This window comes from Ambystoma mexicanum, chromosome 5q, assembly GCF_040938575.1.
Source record: "Ambystoma mexicanum isolate Mex_15411 chromosome 5q, UKY_AmexF1_1, whole genome shotgun sequence".
NCBI lineage: Eukaryota > Metazoa > Chordata > Amphibia > Caudata > Ambystomatidae > Ambystoma > Ambystoma mexicanum.
Window position 1 is genome coordinate 594,274,364 of NC_090933.1, and position 23,350 is coordinate 594,297,713.

Consider the following 23,350-nt stretch of genomic DNA (forward strand, 5'->3'; position numbering starts at 1 on the left):
CTGAGATGTGCTCTGTTCTTGGGATTCCTAGCGCGGCTCTAAGGGCATTGTTCTGCAAAGTTTGGATTTTTGCAGCGGGTGTTTATTAGACCCTAAGTATAGTGTGTTGCAGTAGTCCAATTTGGATAATAACAGAGCTCTAGATAGGGCGAGGCAGCTGGTAGTGGACAAGTATGGTTTGGCTGCTCTAATCAGCTTGCGGGTGTATGCGGTGCTAGAGGCCATCGCACTCACCTGTTTTGTTAGATAAAGGCAAGAGTTGAGGTAAAAACCTAATGTTTTTACTTCTTTTGCTACTTTAATGGTGTTGCCATCTATGACAAATGAAGAGTAGTTATCGTTCAGGCATTTGATGTTTTGTGTATTCCCAAGTATGATGAGTTCTGTTTTGTCATCATTCAGACATAGACCATGACGGGCCATCCATGCCTGGATGATGAGGTATATCGTGTTCACCAAGGCCAAATCCTGTTCATAATCCCGCGAAAGTGGGATGAGAATCTGAGTGTCATCTGCATAGTTTGTGTAGGTGACACCCAGAAGGTCCAGAGCATCAAACGGGGGCTTCGTGAGAATGTTCTACATGGTCGGAAAGACACAGGATCCTTGGGGAGCGCCACATGTGATAGGTACTGGGTCAGCCACTGCAGAGGTGGAGAAATCCCTCATGGTTCTGCCACTTAAGAATGACTTGATCCATGCAATGGCGTGTGGAGAAGTGGGCTGCAGATTCCAGGTGGGTACAGAGCACATCATGATCCACCAAGTCAAATGCCGCTGAGAGATCCAGTAGGAGGAGTAAGGCAGTTTTTCCAAGATCCCTCAGCTCATCGACCTGGGTTTTGAGATCGATGAGCGCAGTTTCGGTACCATGTTGAGGCCTGAAGCCTGATTGTCTGGTACCTAATAGTTGATGCAGCTCCAAATATTTTTGCCTGTATATATTGCCTGTATATACAAACCTTATATACAGGCACTGGCTAAACTCATTGCCAGATATGGAGTACACTTCTACTCTTGAGCAGATGATACTCAGGTTCTCTTTCGCCTGAATGTACCATCATCTGATCCCCCTAACAAACTGAAAAACTGCCCTGCTGCAGTAGGGGACTGAATGGCCAATAATTGGCTCAAAGGTAAGTTCTTCTGGTGGGATCTAACATTGTGGGCCAGCCCTGGACGTGTGACTATTGGCCTATCTCCCTGAGTCCATGTCCAGAGCCTACTCCTATAGTGAAGACCCTAGGGATTAAACTAATGGCTACAGGCTCTAGAGAAGCCCAATCTCCACATCTGCCAATTAGGCTCCACAAAATAGAACATTTTGAAAAAAGTCCTACCATTTCTTCCGTCTACATCTAGGTCCAAAATTGTAACCGTATCTGTCATGAGTTCCCTGGATTACTGCAACGCCATCTATCTGGGTCAACCAGAGATGCTACTGCAACGCCTTCCAACTTTCCAGAATGCAGCAGCGTGCCTTCCTTTGGGAGCCCCCAGACTGGCTCACTCCCGAGACCTAATCTAGCAACCGCATTGGCTTCCCATTACGAGTCGAATTAAGTTTAAGGTGCTCTCATGCTCACTGTGCTACCTATGATGTCGGGGCAGAATTTTTAAGTTCTATACTTGTGCCCTATATTCCTGGCAGACTACTACACTCGACAAACCAATCGTTTTGTTGTGCCAGAGCGGGAGGAAGATCTTTTACAGTCCCTGCCCCTATGCTCTGGAACGCCCTGCCCTTTGATCTTCGAAATTTTTCTGAATATCTCCCTTTTCTGAAAAGCTTAAAAAAAAAAAAAAAAGGATCTGTTTTAGTAATTGCTATTTAGTGGCTTCTCTATTACCGTAGTGCCTTGATGCGTTGCGGTTTTCGTCGGTGCGCTTTAGAAATACCTATACAATACAAAATTCAAATCACCAACAGTGCACAGAAGCATTTCTCAACATGTTTTCATGATGACTTTCCCAGAAATATATGTAAGCATAAGAAATATGTACATGCTTACAGTGCCCATGCATTTCCATGTTGGGGGCACCAATATGTGGCAGTATTCCCACATAAGAAATGCTAATGTTTGCTTTGCGCATAATGCCAGTAATGCTACAATAAGGAAACTTGTCCAAGCTGGTTCTGCAAATATTTGCCAGTGTGTGTATGTATCTATAGTGTAAAGTGGCAGGAGATTTTAGATATTAGTAGGGAGAAGAGGGGAAAGGGAGAAGCAAGCATTGGGCGCAATCCGAGAACAAGGTCATTGAAATCAAACTGGGGAATTGATTAGGGAAGTCTTTTTGCCACTTGCAATAGTGTTTATTGGATGTTATTGATTATTTCGTACATAAAAATCTCGAATATAAAAATGACGAATTCGAAATGCCTGTATCAAAATAATCGCGTACATCCCGCCCGCTATCCCCCATCCCCCACCCCCATACCATCAAAAATTACCTGCTGTTCCTCTCCACGAATCTTTCCCTGCGATTCGAGTTCCCCATTTGTTCCCCACTTTGATTTTTATGGAAGCGGGGACACCCCTGCCACCCCGAATTCCATTAATTGTTTTCTTTTTTTTCTCTCTCCATGTACCGTGTTTATTTAGTATTTCAATTAGTCCGATTTATTGACCTGTCGGCTCTAAAGTTAAATTAACAGAACACACATTTTCAATTAAGTGAACTACTATTGGTAGTGTGTCATTCATTTTATGAGTATGAGTTGTAGAAAATGTTGCCAATGCTCGTTTTTTCCCACTTTGATGTCCACCTTACATCTCGTCTTATGTGCATGGGACCTGTATATCGTTCATAACGCAGTACATTCCGTTATCCTGCCTCATGTTGCTATTTTACTCACATGGGGTCCGTTAGCCTCAGTTTTGTGGCAATAAAACCCTCTACCGCCCACATTTAGAACATTGTTTCCCCTGCATTTAAAAAATAAAAGTAACACTTGGATTAATTTGGCCTCACTTAAATAGAATGCTTAAGTCACTTCAAGTCGACTCAGGCGCACCGAAGAAAAAGACGAAGCATGTTTTACATGGGTTTTTCGAGTGTAGAGTCCTGCTCTTCGCCATATTGCAGTCAGACTGTCTTATTGTAATGTTACCTAAATCATTCTGACTATATAAAGAATCCTATGTGTGTTGCATCTTTAAATAGATGCACAAATACGTGCAATCCGGGCCGTCAACAGTAAATAATGGGAGAGAAGCCTGAAGCACAAACTGAAATAGGAAACGTTCAAATGTGAACAGCAATAGTTTAGAATAAACGGAGCTTGTGAGGCTTCGTGTTGGGTGGGTGCTGGAGAGTGGAATACTGAGTGGGGGGAGTGAATGCATGCATTGAGAGTGTCAGAGGTCTGGCTGTGCCAAAGGGATGTCTCTAGTTTCTGCTGCTGCGGAACTTTGGACCCAACTAGATTAACCCGTTTCCTCTTGTACCGGAGACGCCAGAGTTTTTCTTGTTGCTCCATAATTTTGGTTAACTGCATGCTGATGTTAATGGGTTAGTAAACCAACTTAATTGCATTATAAAACCGAATGATACTGGAAGACGTTCAACTCTACTGAGTGCCAGAGCTTACAGAGTTTATCCTGAATGAGTGATGGAGAACTGTCACTTCCACAACAGTGGACGCCAGGTGGCTTATGAGAGGAAGGTGCGTGCTGAGTCAACACAAGTAGGTTCCATTTAGCCTTTACTGGTGTCTGATCCAAGTGCGGGGTGCCTAGCCGCTCGGTCTCCATCGCTAGGTCTGGAAAAGATCAGGGGCTACGCTAATGTTAGGAGTGTCGGGACTGGGGGCTAGCTAGCCTTTTGGTTGTAACCTCTGAGCTTCTATACGGGGCTACAACCAAAAGACCAGGGGCTATAGCCCCCTCAGACCCCCCCCAGCAACGCCTCTGCTGGAAAATGAAAACTTGCTACTAGAGTCATGTCTCTGACCAGTCTTTCAAGATCAACACCTCTGTGGTTGTGCAGCGAATGAAGGGTGTGCATGGCTGGGGGCTAATCAGGCTGTAACTATAACCTGTTGTATCTTTCCCACAGTCAATAAACCATGTTCCTTTGCTTTTCTGTTTTTTACTGAGACTGTACAGTAATTTGTGGGTTATGTTCTATTTCAAGTCACAGGGATTTCCTTAACCAAATGGGAGGCCGAAGATCAAGTTCCATTAGAAGGTCATGAAACTCAGAGGTGACATGAACTGTTCATATTACATATGGTAGAGGGTATTTTAATAAGTGTTATTGCACGCAGATACAGGCTCTTCGTGGCCCAGAAGCACGTCTCCTGGGCTAGAGAAATGCTGAATTGCCCAGCATCTGTGGACAATGAGACTGCTTGCACTCGGCCTAGCCTGCCTGCCGACGGACACCAGTTAAAAAAATAAAGTGTGGGGGTGACACTGTTTCAGAATAACCGCCAACATCCGACTGCTTCCTGACCCTAGTCCTTTTTTTTTTTCGTTGGTTGCAAGAAAAACAGCAGACTAGCAAGAGAGCAGAAAAGGGTGCTAGAGGAAAGGAAGGGTGATGGAAGCCCAGAGGTGTGCCGAGGTGAGGGGAATGGCAGAGGAGGGTTAATAAGCAACAGAATGGGGGCATCAAGATTCATGGTTACACAGGTAAATATTGCCGGGGAGCCATAGATCCTGATTGGCTGTCAGGATTCCAATATTCTGTCAAGGGTGCAAATTCCTAACCTAATATCCAGTGATACCATCATCCCCTTTAATTCTTGGTCACTTGCTTTGATGCAAGAGAGATTTTCCAACCGTTTTTTTTTCAATTGGAAAAATCCACCAATATGTAGCTGATGTTTTAAAAGTAAATATTTCAGGAAGTTTAACAAAGACCTGCTTTTAAAATTTGCAATTTCTCTTTAAGCAATACTATACGAAAAGTGTTGCTCTTTTTTTTTTACTAACCTCCAGTAGGGAAATAACTATAATTTTATAAATGTTGCTAAAACTGTGAATTGTCATAAAAATAAGTTTAGAAGAAGGAATCAGAAAATGTCATTAGCTTGAATTCTGTTCAGTGAGCAAAAACCTGTTGTGTCAGACTACAAGGTAATAGTATACTAATCCTTCCCAACCAACTTCAGGCTCATCCAAGCCAAATGGACTGGCAAAACAGGAGGTATAGCTGTGGCACAGATGGAACAGTTCAAAATCTCGATTCACACAACATGGATTTTTTCAGGTGGCGGAGGACTACTGATCAACCTCAGTTAACCAACCTCTCCTTCCTACTTATATTCAAACCACCACCATAGAAAATGTTACAGACTTAAATGCTAACCTAGCAATACAACACAACTCTAACGGTCCTCAGATTCCAACATTTGGTTTGAGGATCAAACTAAGTCAGCGCCCAAATGTTAGAACTTCTACATGGCCTATTTTCACTTCAAATAAATGTGCAAAGGAGCAAGACACACTTGAGGCCACACCCATGATGCACTTTTTGTGAAGGTGTAATAATCACAGAGCCCCAATTGAGATACTATGAAGCGATCATCTAATGATTACTGTTGCTATCAACATGCTCATGTGTCTACTCCAGACTCCCGACGGAAAAACAACCACAGCCAGAGGAAGCCGGATAACTGACCAAAGAGGAGCTTGGAAATCTTATGGAAGAGACCAAACCCAACCCCAACAAACAAGAACTCTTTTTCGACTGGTTGAATTGTACTGACCCTAGAAAACTGGATAAACAAAGTACTAGGCACCTTCTCTCAACTAAAGTTCTTCACCCTCACAAAAAGAAGACTTGAGCATGATGGTACACACACCACCAACAAACACTGAAAAAAGAAACCAAATGCTGGAAAAAACAAGGAGGAAACCATACAACCCACAAAACCATTTTATTTATTGGGTATTTATTATGCGCCTATTCAGCAAATTATGTTTCGAGGGGAGGAGGGGGGCCATGGAGGGTGGCCAGAGTAGACTGGAGCTGGGGTCCCAATGAGAAGGATCTCAATCTTACTGGCACGAAGGCAGAGATTGTTACCAACACACCATGCCTGAATAGCAGTCAGTCAGGAATGAGAGAGGAAGAAGAGGAGGCAGTGGAGAGGAAGCTTGAAGGAGAGCTGCATGTCGCCTAGCAAAGACTGATCGGCCACTACAAAGCAGAAACCCTTAAAGTGAAGAAATATAATCAATCAATCAATAATGCACCTCAGCCAGATAAAGAACTTTACCAAATCACTGAGGTGAGAAATTATGCTTCCTGCAGCAAAATACTTTCACATACCCAAGAACTGTGATAATATGTTGAACCATTTTAGAAGCAAAGTACATAACAAACAGCAAGCAATCAATGCTACACCAGATTTGGAAGCAACATTCAAACCCCAGTCATTGCCTTTCATCTTACAACGGCATCAATGAACACCATAAAAAATACACAAATCACACTTACAAAATCGGTGCACCCCTAATATTTACAAAGAAATCCTTAACAAGAAAACACCAGCTTGATTTCACAAATTTAATGAACTGCTTTCTCAAAACAGGAATTGCACTGGAAGACCAATCCAACTTTCGTCCTATCCCAAACATGCATTACCCAGCCGAAATTCAAGAGCTACGCGTACAATGAAATCCTGGATCATGTAGAGTCTAATAACTTATGAGATCTGTAAGAGGCACCAAAATTGGCATTAGTTTCCATTTGGGGTGACCTCAAAATCACAGCCAACAATAATACACCCTCAGCATTAGTACTCCAACATCTCAGCAGCCTTTCACACTATTAACCACACTACATTAATTAGTAGGCTTAAAGAAACCAAACTCTATAACAATTTTACAATGGATGAGATTGTTTGTGATGGACAGAGCTGAAATTACTCCCCCCTCCCCCTTTAGTTTAAATCCACAATCCTGTGGAGTCCCACTGGGATCAAGTCGCTACTTATTTTCAACATAACATAAACTGTGTGGCGATTATGTTACATATATGCAAAATGACTGATAGTGGAAACTCCAGCACCATGCCAAACAAATGCCTCACGTGAATAAGCAATTGGATGATGGCCAGCTACCCAACTCAAACTATCAACCCAGACAAAACAGAAATAATGATAGTCTCTGTAAATGCTGCACCTAAAACACATCTACCAAGCCCTTTAAAAATGGGTAACTGCCCCAAACCGTCTAAAATGATCAAGAACCTACGCTTATTAATTGAAAACTATTAGGGTAGACTTTTATGCTTAATCTCCTCCACTTGTAAATCCCCCAACACTTTTTGCTGGCCTTATGGATTTTTGGTGTGTTCCCTGAATGACTGGGATCCTTTTTTCCACACTTGCTCATTCTTTTACCCTATTTTTTCTTAAATACTTTGTGTTTCATTTTGTAACTCTAACTTGGGGAAATATTTTCCTCCAATTTGTATGGCATCTGTCTTTTGATTTTTGCTACACAGAGCACCCCTTGTGCAGTGTGGCTTGGGGCCCCTTGGACTTCCCTTTTTATTTTCTGCTATTTTCCTTGTGTGAACCTATGTTCCCTAGGGCAGGGGGATATTTGGTATCCTTCCCAATGTTTATATTGTGAGATCAGCACACCCCACCTTATGTGGAGTGCTGAGGGGTTACACAGTATCACTGCTCATGTACCTTTTTGGTTATAGTGACAGGCAAATCTGAATGGCTGGTGGCAGTGGTTTATCCTGCCTACTTTTCTGCATTTTTACTTTGTTTGTACTCAAGCCGCAGTAGTGCACTGAAGGATCACCATTGACCGAACATGGTAGCTGTATTCTGTAAGAAAGGCATGGTATCATAAGTGAAGATGTTCACGTTTCGAAAACCTTCATTAAACTGAACTGGGGTTGGAGACTTCCTATCGGGCCCTAACTCTATAATGGGAGTAGTCTTGACCATCACAGTAAACCAAATAGTCCAAGTCAGTCAAACTAAAAGAGAAGTCTTTGTCATAAACCTATACTTACCCTCACACTCTACAAAAACTGTGTGGAAAAATGTATTCAAACAAGAAGAGTGTATCAAAAAGAATGTCAGAATGGCAATGGAAGTGGCACACCACTTCCTTCCCCAAGTTCAATACACTGGGGTGGTTTGTAATGTTCTTCAGGGTGGCTGGTTTACACAGTTCACGTGGTTGGCCAGTTCAGACAATGTGTTTAGGCTTCCCTCACCTGGGTTTCAAAGTCACTTCACTGGTTTAAAAAAGGTGCAACAAAGTTCCAACATAAAGACCGTTCACCAAAACAAAACCTCAGGTTTCTCTCACACAAGTCTGGGGCCCTCTTGACTTCAAACAATACTTTCTTGGTTTAAAACAAAACACTGTACTCCTCAGGCTTCCCCCGTCCAAGTCCGGGTTTCACTTAATGAATGTTCACGTCAACGACCTTCGAAACTGCATAGATTTGGCTTGGAATTATGCATGAAGACTTCGACCAATTTTCACAACAGTTCCTTGCCCCAAAATGCTTCCTATGGTCCTGGTACAACAATATTTCACACCAGACCCCTCCGGCTTCCATCACCCGAGTCTGTGTCTCTCTTGTAACAAAACTGGTAATAGGCCTCTCAGGGTTCCCTTCCCCGAGCTTAGGCCTGTCTTGGCAATGTTCACAAAGTTCACTAAACTTTAGTGTGGGGTCTCTGCGGCCCTCCTGGGTCTGTCCCCTGCCTGGAGGCCACCTCTGTGCTTTGCTTTCAAGGTAGTATTTCACCAAATGCTCACAAAGAAACTCTGTACCTGGGCTTTGTCAGAGACTTTCTAGAACGGTGGGCTTTCCTTCACTCTCCCTGCGCAACCACTCGGATTGGTTGCTCCTCTGGTGTTGCTCTGCCCAGTTTTGCTTTTGCACACTTCTCGTATCTGTCTTCTACCTTACTGTTGCATTCAGACTTGCCATTTTCACACTACAAGTCCCGGAATGCAGCATGTTGGTTTTGCTCCCACTTCGCTAGCTCCCCGCAGCAACATTTTGGCGATCAGAGCTTCAGTCTGCTAAACGGTTCACAATGTTCAAAAGAGGTTATCCCGCTTCAGCCAAACGCACGTCACTGGGCTTCCACTTCTCACCATGAGTAGTGCAGATCTTGTGGGTCCTTCAATGGTATCAGACTGAGGTCGGGGTCTCGCCACCTGCCCCTCAGCCACCTGGGCTTCTGTACCTCACTCGGGGAACAAGCACTGGTTCGGTCCCTGCCAGCAAACTGCAGCTGTCCCAGTTCTAGATCCAAGGAGACATGGCTCCCTCGCCACACTGCACAGCCCCCCCCTTTACCCACAGGGTCAGTCTCCTGGCACTCCATTCTCTCCAGGCTTCTCCCTGCTGTTACAGCTGCTGCTGCTGCCGCCTCCTGGCTTCCAGTCCTTCCACCATCCAAAGCTCGCTCAACTGGGTGTTTCTGGACCCACCTTTTATGCCTTGCTGGCTCCTTAACAGGCTTCAGGTGTTGGTGATAATGGTCTTGTGACTGATCTTGCCTGACCTCGTAAACGGGACATTGCCAGAGAGTAGGTAGGGCTGCTGCTTGTATTTTTCTATGGGCAATCGTCATTACTCCTGATTGTCTTTTCCTCGTCCCATTACTTTGGCAGTCAAAGGAGAAATAGGAATTATGGGAGTTGAAGTGTTCCATAGGGGATATGAGTAAATTGGGTAACTTAATGTCAGAAAAGGGGGATAAATATGTTGTGGGTAAATGGGTTTCTTTATCCTTTGCCTAGTTTCTGTGTTAGGTATGAGGATTGGTTGGGGTCTCTTAAGATAGGTAGATGATGTTTTCCATCTTTTCCTTAAGGGAAAGTGCTGGGGTAGGATGGGACTTGGATGGCAATATCCCATGAAGACTGAGGTTATGTCAGGTGGGGGTATCGGAAAGGGTGAATACCAAGTCTCGCCCTCAGGTGTTTCTCCTGCATTCCCCAAGGACCCCCTGCCCAGGTGATCCTCCCTAGCTTGTCCACCCCCAGGGTTGGGATCTAAGAGCGATGGCCCTTCCCTGGCCACCTGAATAAAGGATCCCCAGGGATTACTTGTGAGAACACCCTCAGTTTTCTCACAATTCCTTTTTCGCCATTTCTCTGTCCTTTCTTGGTCCTTCTGCTGTGTTGGGTGAGGGAGGTCCTGGTTTCACTTTTGTCTTCGGCAGGAATCCTTTGTGAAGCCCGCCAAAGCTCCAGCATGTCTGTGAGCATAGGAAACAGTGGATGAGTCAGAAACCCTGCTGTTCTTTGTCTTCTGGTGTGCCTGCCTAGAACCAGTTCTAACTGGGGATCACCCAGATTTTGAATGGTGCATGGGTGCTCTTTGGCTGGGTTCCTGCATAGAAGGAATTGCTGCTGAGACTGAAGACAAGCTGACCACTGAAAATGAAGAAATGACGATGACGGAGAGGAGGAAGTAGAGAGATGCCCACAGCCACTTTCAGACGACCGGCGATGGCTTCTCAGTAACTGCTGCTGTGCGACCCATCCTTCCAAGCGTCAGGAGAAGTCTGAAGAGGACGACTCTCTCCCTTAAGATGGTGGGACCAATCAGTCTTGACACTACCTTCATTTTTAGCCATCCCACAATAGGCTGCAACCTTCCAAACTCAGACTCCTCCTGAACCCCAGGGCAGCGCCATCTCCGCTCTTATTGATCATGCACAGTGTATGCTGCCCATCTCGCTGATTCTTTAAAGTATCGACTATGTAAACAGCATTTATCTAGGTATGCTGGATTACCTCAAAAACTTCATAGGATCCGAAACACAGCAGCTAGAATACAATTCATTCAACTAGAGGGAGCACATGACACTGGCTATCTGAGAACTTCACTGGTACCAATCCCAAAAAGGATCTCTTTCAAGGCCCTCTACATCACCGACAAAGGACTTGAAGGTCTAGGAGCACCATTTCTCCAAAACAAAAACTCACTCTACCGACTAACCAGAGATGAAGATCTTGAGACGACAGACTTTTAGAAATCAGAAGACTTTGGAGCACGACATGGAGAACTATGCCTTTTACACTAACTTGACAAAACACTGGAAAGTGTTACGAAGAGAAATCCGACCTGTAATTCAGGCAGGGCAAGTCTAAAGTACGAAAGGCGGAGTTGATTTGGCCCAGATTCAAAGCTAGGACCTGAAAGTTGCAATAAATATCTGCAGCAGGTGCATTAGTCTAGTAAAATATCTTACTGCCGAGTGTCGTGTGCTGTCCTACCTTGAAACATTTGCAGATGCAAAGGACTCCATTTCTTCTTTCTAACCTCCTTTCCTGCATGCATGTTTGTTTTCTCAAGAATCAGCCCGACAGTGCTGTGCCCAACATTTTTGAAGGTTTATGGCTTCTATTGGAGATGGAAGAAAAATCCACCGGAACCCACAAACCTACCTGAATGTCACTTGGGGATCACTTTTGAGAAGGTTTGCCTAGGCTTAGTCCAACCTCCGGCAACAAGCATTGTGATGTCCGCATCCAGCTGTAATAAGATGTTACAATTGGCTAGTAATGTTTTAAATTCACATGTGAGAAGTGATGTCACATCTATATCGCAATAAGACAATGGGATACATGTATTCATACTCCTATGGCAGGCTTCCATCTATGAAAATATATTAATTGCACTGGTGGTCTTAGGCAACACAGTTCATTAGAAACTATTGCTAATGTTCATTTTGTCATGCTTTCTGAAGGGGCTCAGTGCTCAACGCTGGTGGTGCCACTAGAAACCTAAACATTTAAAGTAGATGTTAAAAATGCATGCAATCCGGCAATATTCTAATGCGGCTGAAACAACTAGTCAGATAATTCTGTGTTGACTTACATCTGGCCAGTTGGAAACCTTCATTAACAGCATGTGTACATTCGTTAGAACTGCGCAACATATAACCTGCCAGAACAACTTTCACAATATGCAACATGAAAGAAATGGGTTTGCATAAAAGCAGTTTGCGATCACGTTGATGAAACATGCTTCATTTTTTGTTCTAGACTCCAGGTGGAACCCTTTTACCAGGCCAGAGGTTTCAAAAAAATGAAGGTACGTGATGTTTCCTTACAAACAAGTTGGCAACCTATGGTGTCCCACGTATGCATCTAAACAAATGTCTCACTGAATTTCTGCAGAAGAGGAGGAACCTGGGATGATTGTGGTGGCCCTGTACCCCTATGAGGCAATCCACACGGATGATCTGCCCTTCAAGAAGGGAGAAAAACTCAGAGTTCTGGAAGAGTAAGTTTTAAGTCTGTCCGTGGATACTGCTTCGTGTTTTAAGGTGGGCTTCTTGTGTTGCAGATGGAATGCATATGCTTCTCTTCTGTTCTGAGAATGGAGGGCTGAACACTTATTACATCAAAATATTGTTCACAGTGTGGGAGAGAGCCCAGGCAGTCCCGCTGTGTCTTTGGGAGTTGGAATCCCTACCTGGAGTAGGCCTGCAACTTATATCCTTTCTTTATTATTTCACATTTGAAGTGAATTGTACAGATAGCCAGGAAGTCCTACCTCCACCGCAGATGCAACCCCCTTTACTCTTTCATGGGGCCTGTGTAAGGTAACACGCAGCACCTTATGGATACGAACATGGTGCTAATATTTTGAACAGGTGCGGGGCTAAAAAGGGTCCCTGAGCTCTTCAGTGCTGAGTGGTCTCCAACGTGATATGTGCTTGAGGCTAGTAAGGTGGTCATGCAGGCTCTGTAGACATACATATTCTAAATGATATAGTGCCTCCCCCTGCCAGGGATTAACGAGGCTGCAGGGTCTTCAACAAACCTGTAAGACTCCAGTGTGCATTCACTCGACACATTAATATGTGTACACATGCCAAGAACCAAATGTTTAAAAGTACCACGATGTGCATTTCATTTACATTCCTTGCTCTTTAACAGGAGGTGTCATAACTATATCCAAACATCTGAATCACGATATTGCACTATCCCCACACCTGATTCTTAATTGGTTTCCTCTTATGCCAGGATATTGACTATTGGTTTGATTTATTTTATTAAAGACCTTTAAAAAGTTCAAACCTTTTCAAAAACATGATTAGCAGAGCACTGTACAATGATACAAACTATAAAAGTAAGCAATCAAAAGCACACACAGAGAATTCAAGGGAGTGTTGGTGCCTAAACCAAAATCTTATGTAATTAACAAAAGATGTCCCAAATATCCATCCAGGAAAAGTTTACAACTATACTTTATTTAGGGAAAATATGTTTCTCCAGCATGGGGTCTGGCATGGATTCACATGCTCATGAATATTCGCCGAAAAATCAGTATCAGTTTAGTTTCTGATCTGTCTTTCTTAGTAGTAACCAATCACTGATCTCTGGGTCATACTGCCCCCAGCCAATGACTGCCCTCTCCCTAAGCCCCGCCCCTGGCAGCCATCCTCAGATTTTTACCGCACGCTCAAGTGTTGGGAGTCCTCGTGCTTTAGCTCTCGAGTTTTGCTGCATTTTTGCACTTTTTCCAGGAGATTTTCTCCTTTTTTCGGTTTAATCGAGCCTCAAGCTTCACCGTTTCTACTTCCGTTAACGGGGACCCGATTCAGAATTCTTCTACGCCCCTCAAGGGTGAAGGTTTCGTCGAGTTTACACTTCTTGGAGGATTCCGGAAGATCTGCGGCCTACCTCAATGGACATGGACCAGGACAAGGGGAGCTCGACGCCCGGATCCAAGCTGTTCAGGAACTGCCCTGGATGCGGATTATATAACGTTTTCAAGGAGGACGAGCATTTGCGATGTCTCTACTGCCTCCATGGGGACAAGACGCACATGGAGAAGGACTGTGCGTTCTGCAAGAACCTTTCGGAACGGACCAAACAAGATAGTCGTTCCCGCCTCGCCACCTGGCTGGAGAAGGGCACAGCAAGTGAGAAGGCGAAGAAGAAGTCTGAGCGGGCTTCTGAGTCCTTTGAGGGCCCCCCGGCGACAGGGGCCCAACAGAAGGCCAAGCACCGTGAGTCCGCGGGCTCTGGGAGCGCCGAAAGGTCGGGCTCTTTGGTTACCAAGCAGGGCGCTACTTCCCCGGCACATTCGACCACGAGCCAAAGCTCTGTTTCGGGGAAGAGGAAGTCCGAGAACCCAGGTAGGCCGCTGGAGCGGACCCGGTCGATCTCGAAGGGGGGAGCAAGGCGCTGACCCTCCCCCCAAGGCGAAGGCCCAGGACGCACCTAAGTTGGTGAGGGCTTTGATCCACCCGACTAAGGCCTCTACCGAAGTGGTCCCTGCGGCCCTGGCGGAGACGGCTGGGACTACGCCAATGGAAACGGCCTCTGGGCCCAGAGTATCCCTGCCACCGCGGAGGGAATCCTCTTTCCAGCCCGTCGCTAAGACCCCCGTGAAGCCCCCGGCTGAAAAAGAGGGGGGGGGGCCGGTGGCCATTACAGATTCGGAATCAGCCTCTGAGGAGGAACTGGTGGAGACCGAGAAGGGCCTCAACGAAAGATCCATAGGCCTCAGCAAGAGGTTCATAAACCTCAACGAGAGGTTCGAGAAGGTTCGATCCTAGGGGACGGTCCCTGCTGACGTGATCGAAGATAGCGATGACGAACAGAGCCCAGTGGAGCGGCCATCCCGTCCGTCACGGCCATTGCCCGAGTCCCAGGATAGCTAGGCGGCCATTTTGTTGGCAATCCAATCATTATGTACCGAGATAAGGACGAGATTGCCATGCACCCCGACGGAGGAGCCAGAACCAGGTCCGTCGGGAAGCCCTCTGAACAAGCGGAGGAGAGTCCACCCCGCTCCGCCCTTTGTGCCTGCGAAACCGGTGGACCCCTCATCCCCCTCGACGGGAGAGGATACTGCGACGGATATGGCGACGGGGACGGACGATGACGGCGGCGATGACACAGCGGACATCCCGTCGCCACTCCCCCCGCGGGCGTCCCCAGCCGACGAGGTTGGCTCTTTCCACGCCATGATAACCAGGGCATCCGAGCTCTTCCAGCTCTGCCCTGAAGAACAGAAAAAGGAGGGGTTTCTGTACCAACGACGAGAGGCTAAGAGGAAGACGGTCCTCGCGGTGCCTTTACTCGACGACATCTGGGACGAGGGGCTTGCTGTCCTCAAGAACCCTACCACGACACCCGCCAAGAGGGACAGGTACGAGAGGAAGTATCGAGTCCCCGATGCCGCCCCCTTGTGCCTCAGGGCCCAGCCCACGCTGGACTCGGTCGTCTCGGCAGCGTTTAAGAAGAAGGCAGCGGGCACGGTGGCCTCAACTTCCACTTCCCCGCCGGACAGCGAGGGCAAGAAGTTGGACTCTATGGGACGACGAGTCATCTCGTCGGCGGCGGCGACGATTAAGGCGGCCAATGCCTTAACTATCGTGGCCCGCTATGACAGGGAGCTCTGGTTCAAGATAGCTCCCCTGCTAGATTTCCAGCCTGATGATAAAAGGCCGGAGGCCCTAGAAATTCTGCAGGAGGGCGAGGTGGCGTTGGATCACGCCATAACGGTGACGACGGACATTGCTGATACCGGATTTCGCCAACTGGGCAACGGAGTTTGCCTCCGATGACGAGGATGGCTCAAGGCGACAGACTTTCGCAAGGACATCCAGACCCAGAGTGTTGGACATGCCGTTCGACGGCAACAACCTCTTTGGTAAGGCGGTGGATGAGTCTCTACAGGCCATCAAGACCGACTCAGAGACGGCCCGGGCGCTTGGGGTGCTGCAGCAGCGACGGCCCTTTTGGAGCCACGGAGGCAGACAGGGTGCCTCCAAAGGATCCAGCGGTGGCTCCTCCACTTACCGCCAAGCGGCCCTCTCCTCTTCCCAGGAGGCCTACAGAGGTCGCGGCAAGCAAGGGGGTTCCCGCTGTCATCGCCAAGGAGGCCAAGGCGGCAAGGCCGCTTCCAAGCAAGACTGACCCGGCCGGGTTGTCGGGCTCCCACTGAAGCACCCCGGTGGGAGGCCGGCTGACGAAGTTCGTCAGAGTGTGGGAGTCCATCTCCACCGATCGTTGGGTGTTGGACACCCTGGCCAACGGGCACTCGCTGCAATTCCTAAAGAAGTGCCCTTGCATTCCTCCCGTGGCCAGGAAGGAGAATCACATCCCTCAACTGCTGTTGGAAGTAAAGGCGATGCTCCGGAAAGGTGCCATTGAGCTCGTCCCCAGGAGGATCCAGGGCTCCGGAGTGTACTCAAGGTACTTCCTTGTCAGAAAGAAGACAGGCGGTTGACGCCTCATCCTGGACCTGCGTCGGTTAAACAAATACATCAAGGCGCATAAATTCATGATGGTCACCCTCCAGCACGTGCTGGGACAGCTGGAGGAAGGCGACTTCCTATCGTCATTGGACCTGGAGGATGCTTACTTCCACATCCCCATGCTAAAAAGGCACAGGAAGTTCCTCAGGTTAGCGGTTCAGGGACGCCACTACCAATTCAGAGCCCTACTGTTCGGATTAAAGTCGGCACCCAGGGTTTTCACCAAGTGCCTGGCACCAGTGGCGGCACGGCTGTGCCTGCAGGGGATCCACGTCTACCCCTACCTGGACGACTGGCTAATCCGGGCAAGGTCAAGGGAACTCGCCGTCGATCATACGGCGAGGACCGTCCGGTTGCTCATGGAGCTGGGGTTCGCCATCAACTACCCCAAATCCCACCTGGTTCCGTCGCAAGTAGCACTGTTTTTGGGGGGCGAAGCTCGATACAGTGGAGCAATTTTCCTCCCCTTCAGAGGAGAGGACCAAGACCATGCTGGGCAAGGTGCGGCGCCTGTTGGCCAGGGTGAGGTCCATCAAGTCCCTGCTCGGGATGATGTCCTCATGCATCTACCTTGTGCCCCTTTGCAGACTTCGGATGCGTCCGCTACGACGGGCACGGACTTTCAAACCCCGGCGTTTCAGGAGACGGTGACTACGGACGCCTCTCTGGAGGGTTGGGGGGCCCACACCAGAGATCTCCACGCAAGAGGCCTTTGGCTCCCCGAGGAGAGGTCTCTTCACATCAACATCTTGGAGCTCCGAGCTGTGTTCTGGGCGCTCAAGTCGTTCCTCCCGTCCCTCAAGGACAAAGTGGTGAGGATCTTCACCGACAACACCACCACGATGTTCTACATACCAGATCCCCATCCCTATCCAAGGAGGCCCAGGATCTGTGGCACTGGGCCGTCGCCCAGGGGATGTTTCTGGTTCCCTTCCACCTGGCAGGAATAAAAAACACCATCGCCGACTAACTCAGCAGGGAGCTGCGCTTGTGCCACGAGTGGGAACTGCACCAGGATCAAGTGGATCGACTCTTCCAACGATGGGGCAAACCCCAGATCAACCTGTTCGCGACGGCAACAAACTCCAGCAGGTTTCCACAGCCGAGGAGCATGGGCGATGCTTTCTCATTCCCTTGGGACGGCCTGTTTCTATACGCGTTCCCTCCTTTGCCGTTGCTGCTCCGCCTCATCAACCAGCTCAAGAAGTCCAGGTGCCGGATGATCCTCGTTGCATCGGCGTGGCCGAGGCAGGTCTGGTTCCCGTACCTTCTGGACTTGTCAACGTCCCCACCAGTCAGGCTGCCGGCGGACGCGGATCTTCTCTCCAGAGAAGGAGGTGCCATTCTCCACCATGACCCACAGTCGCTGAACTTGCAGGCCTGGCTCCTGCAGCACTAGAGTTTGGAGGGTACGATATCCCGGCTGATTGCAGAGAGGTTCTTGCAAAGGCCAGGGCGTCCTCAACTCTCAAGTGTTACGGTCATAAATGGAAGAGGTTCTCTGTCTGGTGCTGTGCACAGAAGATTAACCCTCTGCGAATTACGGCCCCTCAAGTGCTGCCGTACCTGCTGTCGCTGGCCAAGCCTCCATACTTGACTTTTCATGACACAAGAGTGGTTCTGAGAACGCACCCCTCCTTCATGCCCAAGGTGCCGTCGGACTTCCACCTCAACGAGCCCTTGGTGTTACCAGTTTTCTTCCCGTCGCCTTTGACGCCGGCCGAGAGGACTTTGCACTCGCTGGATGTAGCTAGAGCGCTGAAGTTCTACATGGACCGCACGAAGAGTTTTTGGAAGACGTCACAACTGTTTGTGAACTTTGGGTCTGTGAATCAAGGGAAGGCTCTCTTGAAGACTTCCATTTCCAGATGGCTCTCCGGCTGCATCATGCATTGTCACCGGTTGGCAAACCGACCGCTGCCCGGCCGTCCGAGAGCCCATTCGACCAGAGCGATCGCTGCTACCACAGCGTTCCTGTCTGGTGTGCCCCTGCTAGACATCTGCAGGGCTGCTATGGAGGTCGACGCACACCTTCACAAGATTCTACTGCGTCGATCGGGACTCCAGGGAGGAGTCCAGGGTCGGCCAAGCAGTGCTGCACAACCTGTTCGCTTAAGATGAGCCTGGTGAGGAGGCAAGAGATGCTTAATGTTGAGTTGTTGTATTGCTTAATGTTGAGCATGTTGCCACCTCCCGTGGTTGTGCATGTGTATACTGCTATGTATTCTTTTATTCATGAGCATGTGAATCCATGCCAGACCCCATGCTGGAGAAGGAACAACTTACTTACCTGTAACTGTTGTTCTCCAGAAGGGTCTGGCATGGATTCACATGCGAACCCTCCCACCTGCCCCTCTGCAGCTCTTCACTTAGTCATACTGCCACTTGGCGTGCTACCAAATCTGAGGATGGCTGCCAGGGGCGGGGCTTAGGGAGAGGGCAGTCATTGGCTGGGGGCAGTATGACCCAGAGATCAGTGATTGGTTACTACTAAGAAAGACAGATCAGAAACGAAACTGATACTGATTTTTTTTCTTTACCGAGGATTCCCAGCCTGACGACGGGGAATATTCATGAGCATGTGAATCCATGCCGGACCCATGCTGGAGAACAACAGTTACAGGTAAGTAACTTGTTCCTTTTAATTGTTTACTGAAAACTGTTAATAATGGGAGGAGTTCATAGATTAATGGGACGACTGTTGCAGAAGATGGGAGCTGCGACACTTAGTTTGCTTCTTTATCTGCAATACTCATACGTACCGTTCTCTTTCCCCCATACTATTCTGTACTTCGAGACGGACAGGACCACTTTTTGATAGTATAAAAAAATTGTCCTTTTTTCTCCCACTCCTCCGCTTTCAATGCTGAATCACTTTTTACATGGGCCAGTGCGTGTGGCTTTAGCCCAGCCTTCCTGAGCCCCGCCCAGTGCATCCGCCTTCAGTCCTTTTCTCCATGTGGTCGGGATCGGACACACTTGGCATTGCAGGTTTTTTTTGTCTTCCCAGCTTTTGTCCTTCAAATTTGTCTTCCTATCCTGGTACCGCGGCCGTATTCTTTTCCTCTGCCTATGCCGGAGCTTAAGGGTTTTGCCATGTGTACTTCTGCAGGCATCACTGTGCAGCGGCGGACCCTTCCATAACTGCCCTCCCGCACACCGACAAAATTCCATTGAAGAAAAGGGAAGTCACTAGTAAGTACCTTTCTTTCAGGGCACCCCATCCGGGTGACTCCTCCCTGGGGTCATCCAGTTCTTGGAGGAGTCGTACGCCCTCTAGCATCAGCAGGGTTCACGCTGAGGTACCCCAAGCAGGGTCTAAACTGGATGCTGGCTTTTCCCTTCTGGGGGCTAAATGTACCAGGGTGTCCCTGGAGGTTCCCCCTCTGGGTGCTAAAAGTACTGGGGTCTCTCCCGAGGTTCCTCCTCCGGGAGCTAAAAGAACTAGAGTCTCCCCTGATGTTCCCCTTCTGGGGACTAAAAGTAGCACCAGCCAGTCTGAGGGAGTGTATAGGATGGATAAGCATCTAAAGTCCTTATTTACTGGCTTTGCAGAGGATCCCTCAAGGAGGGCTAAAAGATCAATTCAAAGCTCCTAAAATGACAGCCAAATCCATGCTGGCCTCTGATGGACCTGTGATGCGTGTCACCACAGAGGGTCTCAAAATGACGCCTCAACCAGTGTCGACTGGATCAGCTATTTTCTTCGGACCCTCTGCGGCCTCCTCCCAGGCCAGTGGAAAGGTCTCCTACCCCTACCCCCACCCCCTCCGGTAGAGCGGCCTCTGGACCCAAAGGAGCCTGAGCCAGTGCTCACTGTTCCACGCTCTACACCGCCTGTTGATGATCCTGCCAAAAGGGAGGCACTGAATGCTCACAAAGAAGTGGATCCACCTTCTTCCAGCAGGACATTTCTTGACAGGGTGCTGGGTCGTATGACTTTTTTTTTTTTACATTCCTACTCCCGATCCTCCGGCGCTACGGGCGAGGGGGGACTTCTATCAGGGGCCTTTACATTAAAGACTCCGGAGGGGGTCAGACATTTTCCTTAAAAAGGGCATTTTGGCAGAATTTCACACGGTGTGGGAAAAAACAATTACTGGCCAGCACATAAACGAAAGGATTGATGCTAGTTACAAAATTCCCCTGGCTACATGGAGAGAGGTTTCAGAATTTGAGCAGTTCATTCCCCATGAGAGACTTGAAGATTTCATGACTGGCTTGTCCGACGCAGAGTCCTGGCTCAGGATCTGCTAGATGCTGCCATGCATCGTGTCAAAACATCTGCGTGCAGTCTTATGATCAGCGTTGATATCACCCGCCAGGCGTCGCTAGGTGCAACCAAGTTCTCAAAGGAGGTCCAGGAGAAGGTTCTATATATTCCCTTTGAGGGGTAAAGAACTCTTCCACAGTTTCACGGATGTTGATTTGGCAAAAACCAAAGCTAGCACTTGCCAAATCGCTGTCGGTCCTATCTCAACCTCCAGCTGCAAGGTCTTCTTACCCCAAAAGTCTGATTTCCACTCCAGATCCTTTTCGGGGGATCGTGGACTGCAAGATTCGTCAGCTGGACAGTTCACCGAGCTGACCTCTGCGAAAGCAGCAGAGGCAGAGTGGCCCGTTTTTCTCCCACTACTCCTCTTCCACTGCTGGGTTCAGTTCCCTCTCCTCTGATAAAAAATACCAAAGGATGGTTTGGAATGATCCCCTGCAACTCCAGTGGGGGGACGCATCACCTTTCACCTGGAGGCTCGGCAGACCATCAGGACCGTGCGGGTTTCCGCCACTTCCTTCTGGCAATTACTCCATCCTTTCCTCCCCTACATCGGATGGCCCTTTCTCTGCGCCGAGGTTGAGAAGCTCCTGGACTTGAGGGAGGTAGAACGAGTCCTTCGGCGGAAGGGGGCATGGGTTTCTATTAATGCATTTTTACAGTGCTGAAGTCCAACCAGGTTGGCCTGCGCACTATTTGGGACCTATTCGATTTCAATCTTCACATTCCCCAAGAAGGATTCAAGATGATCACGCCCATGCAGATCCGCTCCTCCCTCATAGGAATGATTAGCTCTGCGTGGTAGATGGTCAGGATGCCTAGCTACATGTACCAATATGGCCCCAACAATGCAAATACCTGTGATTTTCAGTAGGGGTTGAACATTTTCAATACAGAGTATTTTGTATTTTGTATTTATTTTAATTTATATAGCACTTTAATCCAAGACGCTTTACATGAGGAACAAGAAAATACAACAAGCAATATGACATTAAATCTAAACCAGAAAACAGTACAAGGAACAATTTATATTATTTATGAGGTTAATTGCAAACGGAAAGGGACCAGGGCGAGAGAGGGGGGGTAGGAGGTGAAGGTGGGGGTGGCTTCAATGGAGAAAAGGAAGAAAAAGAAGCTAATGGGGTGAGTAGAAGAGATAGGATTTTAGGGAAGTGCGAAATGAAGGGTAGGAGGTAATAGAGCGGATGGGGAGAGGAAGGCGGTTCCAATGGAAAGGAGCGAGAAGTTGGAAGGAGCGGAAGCGGGAAGGGGCATAGGGTGAAGGAGGAGAAGAGAGAAGGAAGTGGTCTGCAGAGTGGAGAGAAGGAGAAGGAGTATAGAAATTAAGAAGGGAGGATAGAGTCCTCCCGTTCGGGTTGAGCTTGGCGCAGAGAGTTTTTACAAAGATGATGGCTGTGATAGCACCGTTCCTCAGGCTTCAAGGAGTTCATATCAATCTGTATTTGGATGATTGGCTCCTCAGGGGAGCCACTGTCTGCGTACAGCAGCAGCACACATGAGATTACTACTCCAGCTGCTGTTCAAGGTGGGACTGTTGGTGAACTGTAGAAAATCATCAGTGATGGAGGACCCGATTTACTTCAGTTTTCGATGGAACACTTAGCACATATACATACTTCTCTACAATTCCACCCACAGGTTGGAGTGGTGGTTTCAGAGGCTCCTAGGACTAATGGCCTCTTTTGTCTTAGTTCTCCCTCTGCTGAGCTTGAAAATGAGATGCTCATAATGAACACTCAAAGTTGGTCCCTGCCAACAGATCCACACTCTCAATGAATTCCAGTGTCTCTGGAAATGACAGCCGATCTCTGCTGGTGGTTGTACTTAACCAATCTTTTAGTGGGGATGCCATTCTTGGATCGCCTCCTCAGGTTACGTTAACGGATTCTTCCCTGCTTGGCTGGGGCACAATGTTGGGCTGCTTGGGGGTTTTCGACCTATGATCTTCCCTTGACCGGGATAGCCATACCATCGAACTCAAACTTCTGGCAATCTTTCTTGTCTTAAAGGCTATTCAGCCCAGTTTCTCCAGCAAGGTTGTTCGGATTCAGACAGACCACTCCATTGCAATGTTCTATGTGAACAAGCGGGGCAGGACCAAATCTCTGCTTCTAGTAGACCTAGCCATTCATTTTTTCGGAATGGGCAGTGCAGAACGGTATTTGGCTACAGGCGGTACATATCCCGGGCCAAGAGAACACAGCGTCCGACTCCCTTAGTCGCCAGTCTGTACTGTACCACGAGTCAGAATTAAATGTTCCAGTTCTGTCCCAGAGCCTCTCTATGAGGGGGCAAGGCGCTCGAAGCTTAGTACATGATCTGGAGTCTAGCTAAAAAAGTTGACCCTAGTCAGGCCTCAATGGATTGCATTTTTTCTTTCATATCGGACCTTGCATCCTCAGGCATTCATATTCATGTCGAACATACTTGTCTGCTGTCGGTGCTTACCCTAACACTGACTGTTCATTCACCATCACAAATCCAGTGTAACGCTCATCTGGTATCCACGGGGATGTCACTCAGCCTGTTCTGACCTCTTACGACCTCGAACCCTTCCCTGGAATCTACTCGACTGGAGACTGGGCCTGAAACACAGGATTGGTAGTTTAACTCCCTATTGTCTCTGTGTGCTTGAACCCCTTCTTCCCCGGGGTCCAACCCTTCCCTTTGATCCACAGCTCACCTTGTTTTCTTGGAAAGTGTGCTCTCCGCCCTGCTTTCAGCGCAGGGGCGCGTTGATTGATGCGGCTCGTTGCTGCCTAGTTACTTCACTGGCAAGAGTCTGACAGGTAAGTATAATGAGTATAATGAGTCTT

General features: G+C 48.0%; 1 protein-coding gene across 5 annotated transcripts in view; it reads left to right on the forward strand.

The window, feature by feature from the left end:
- Positions 1–23,350, forward strand: part of LYN (LYN proto-oncogene, Src family tyrosine kinase) — a 675,065-nt gene that overhangs the window by 317,757 nt on the left and 333,958 nt on the right. For all 5 annotated transcript variants that reach the window (XM_069621063.1, XM_069621062.1, XM_069621065.1 and 2 more), the window contains 2 exons: positions 12,006–12,054; positions 12,141–12,246. In XM_069621063.1, coding sequence (XP_069477164.1) covers positions 12,006–12,054; positions 12,141–12,246 — 155 coding nt within the window. The remainder of the gene's footprint in view (positions 1–12,005; positions 12,055–12,140; positions 12,247–23,350) is intronic.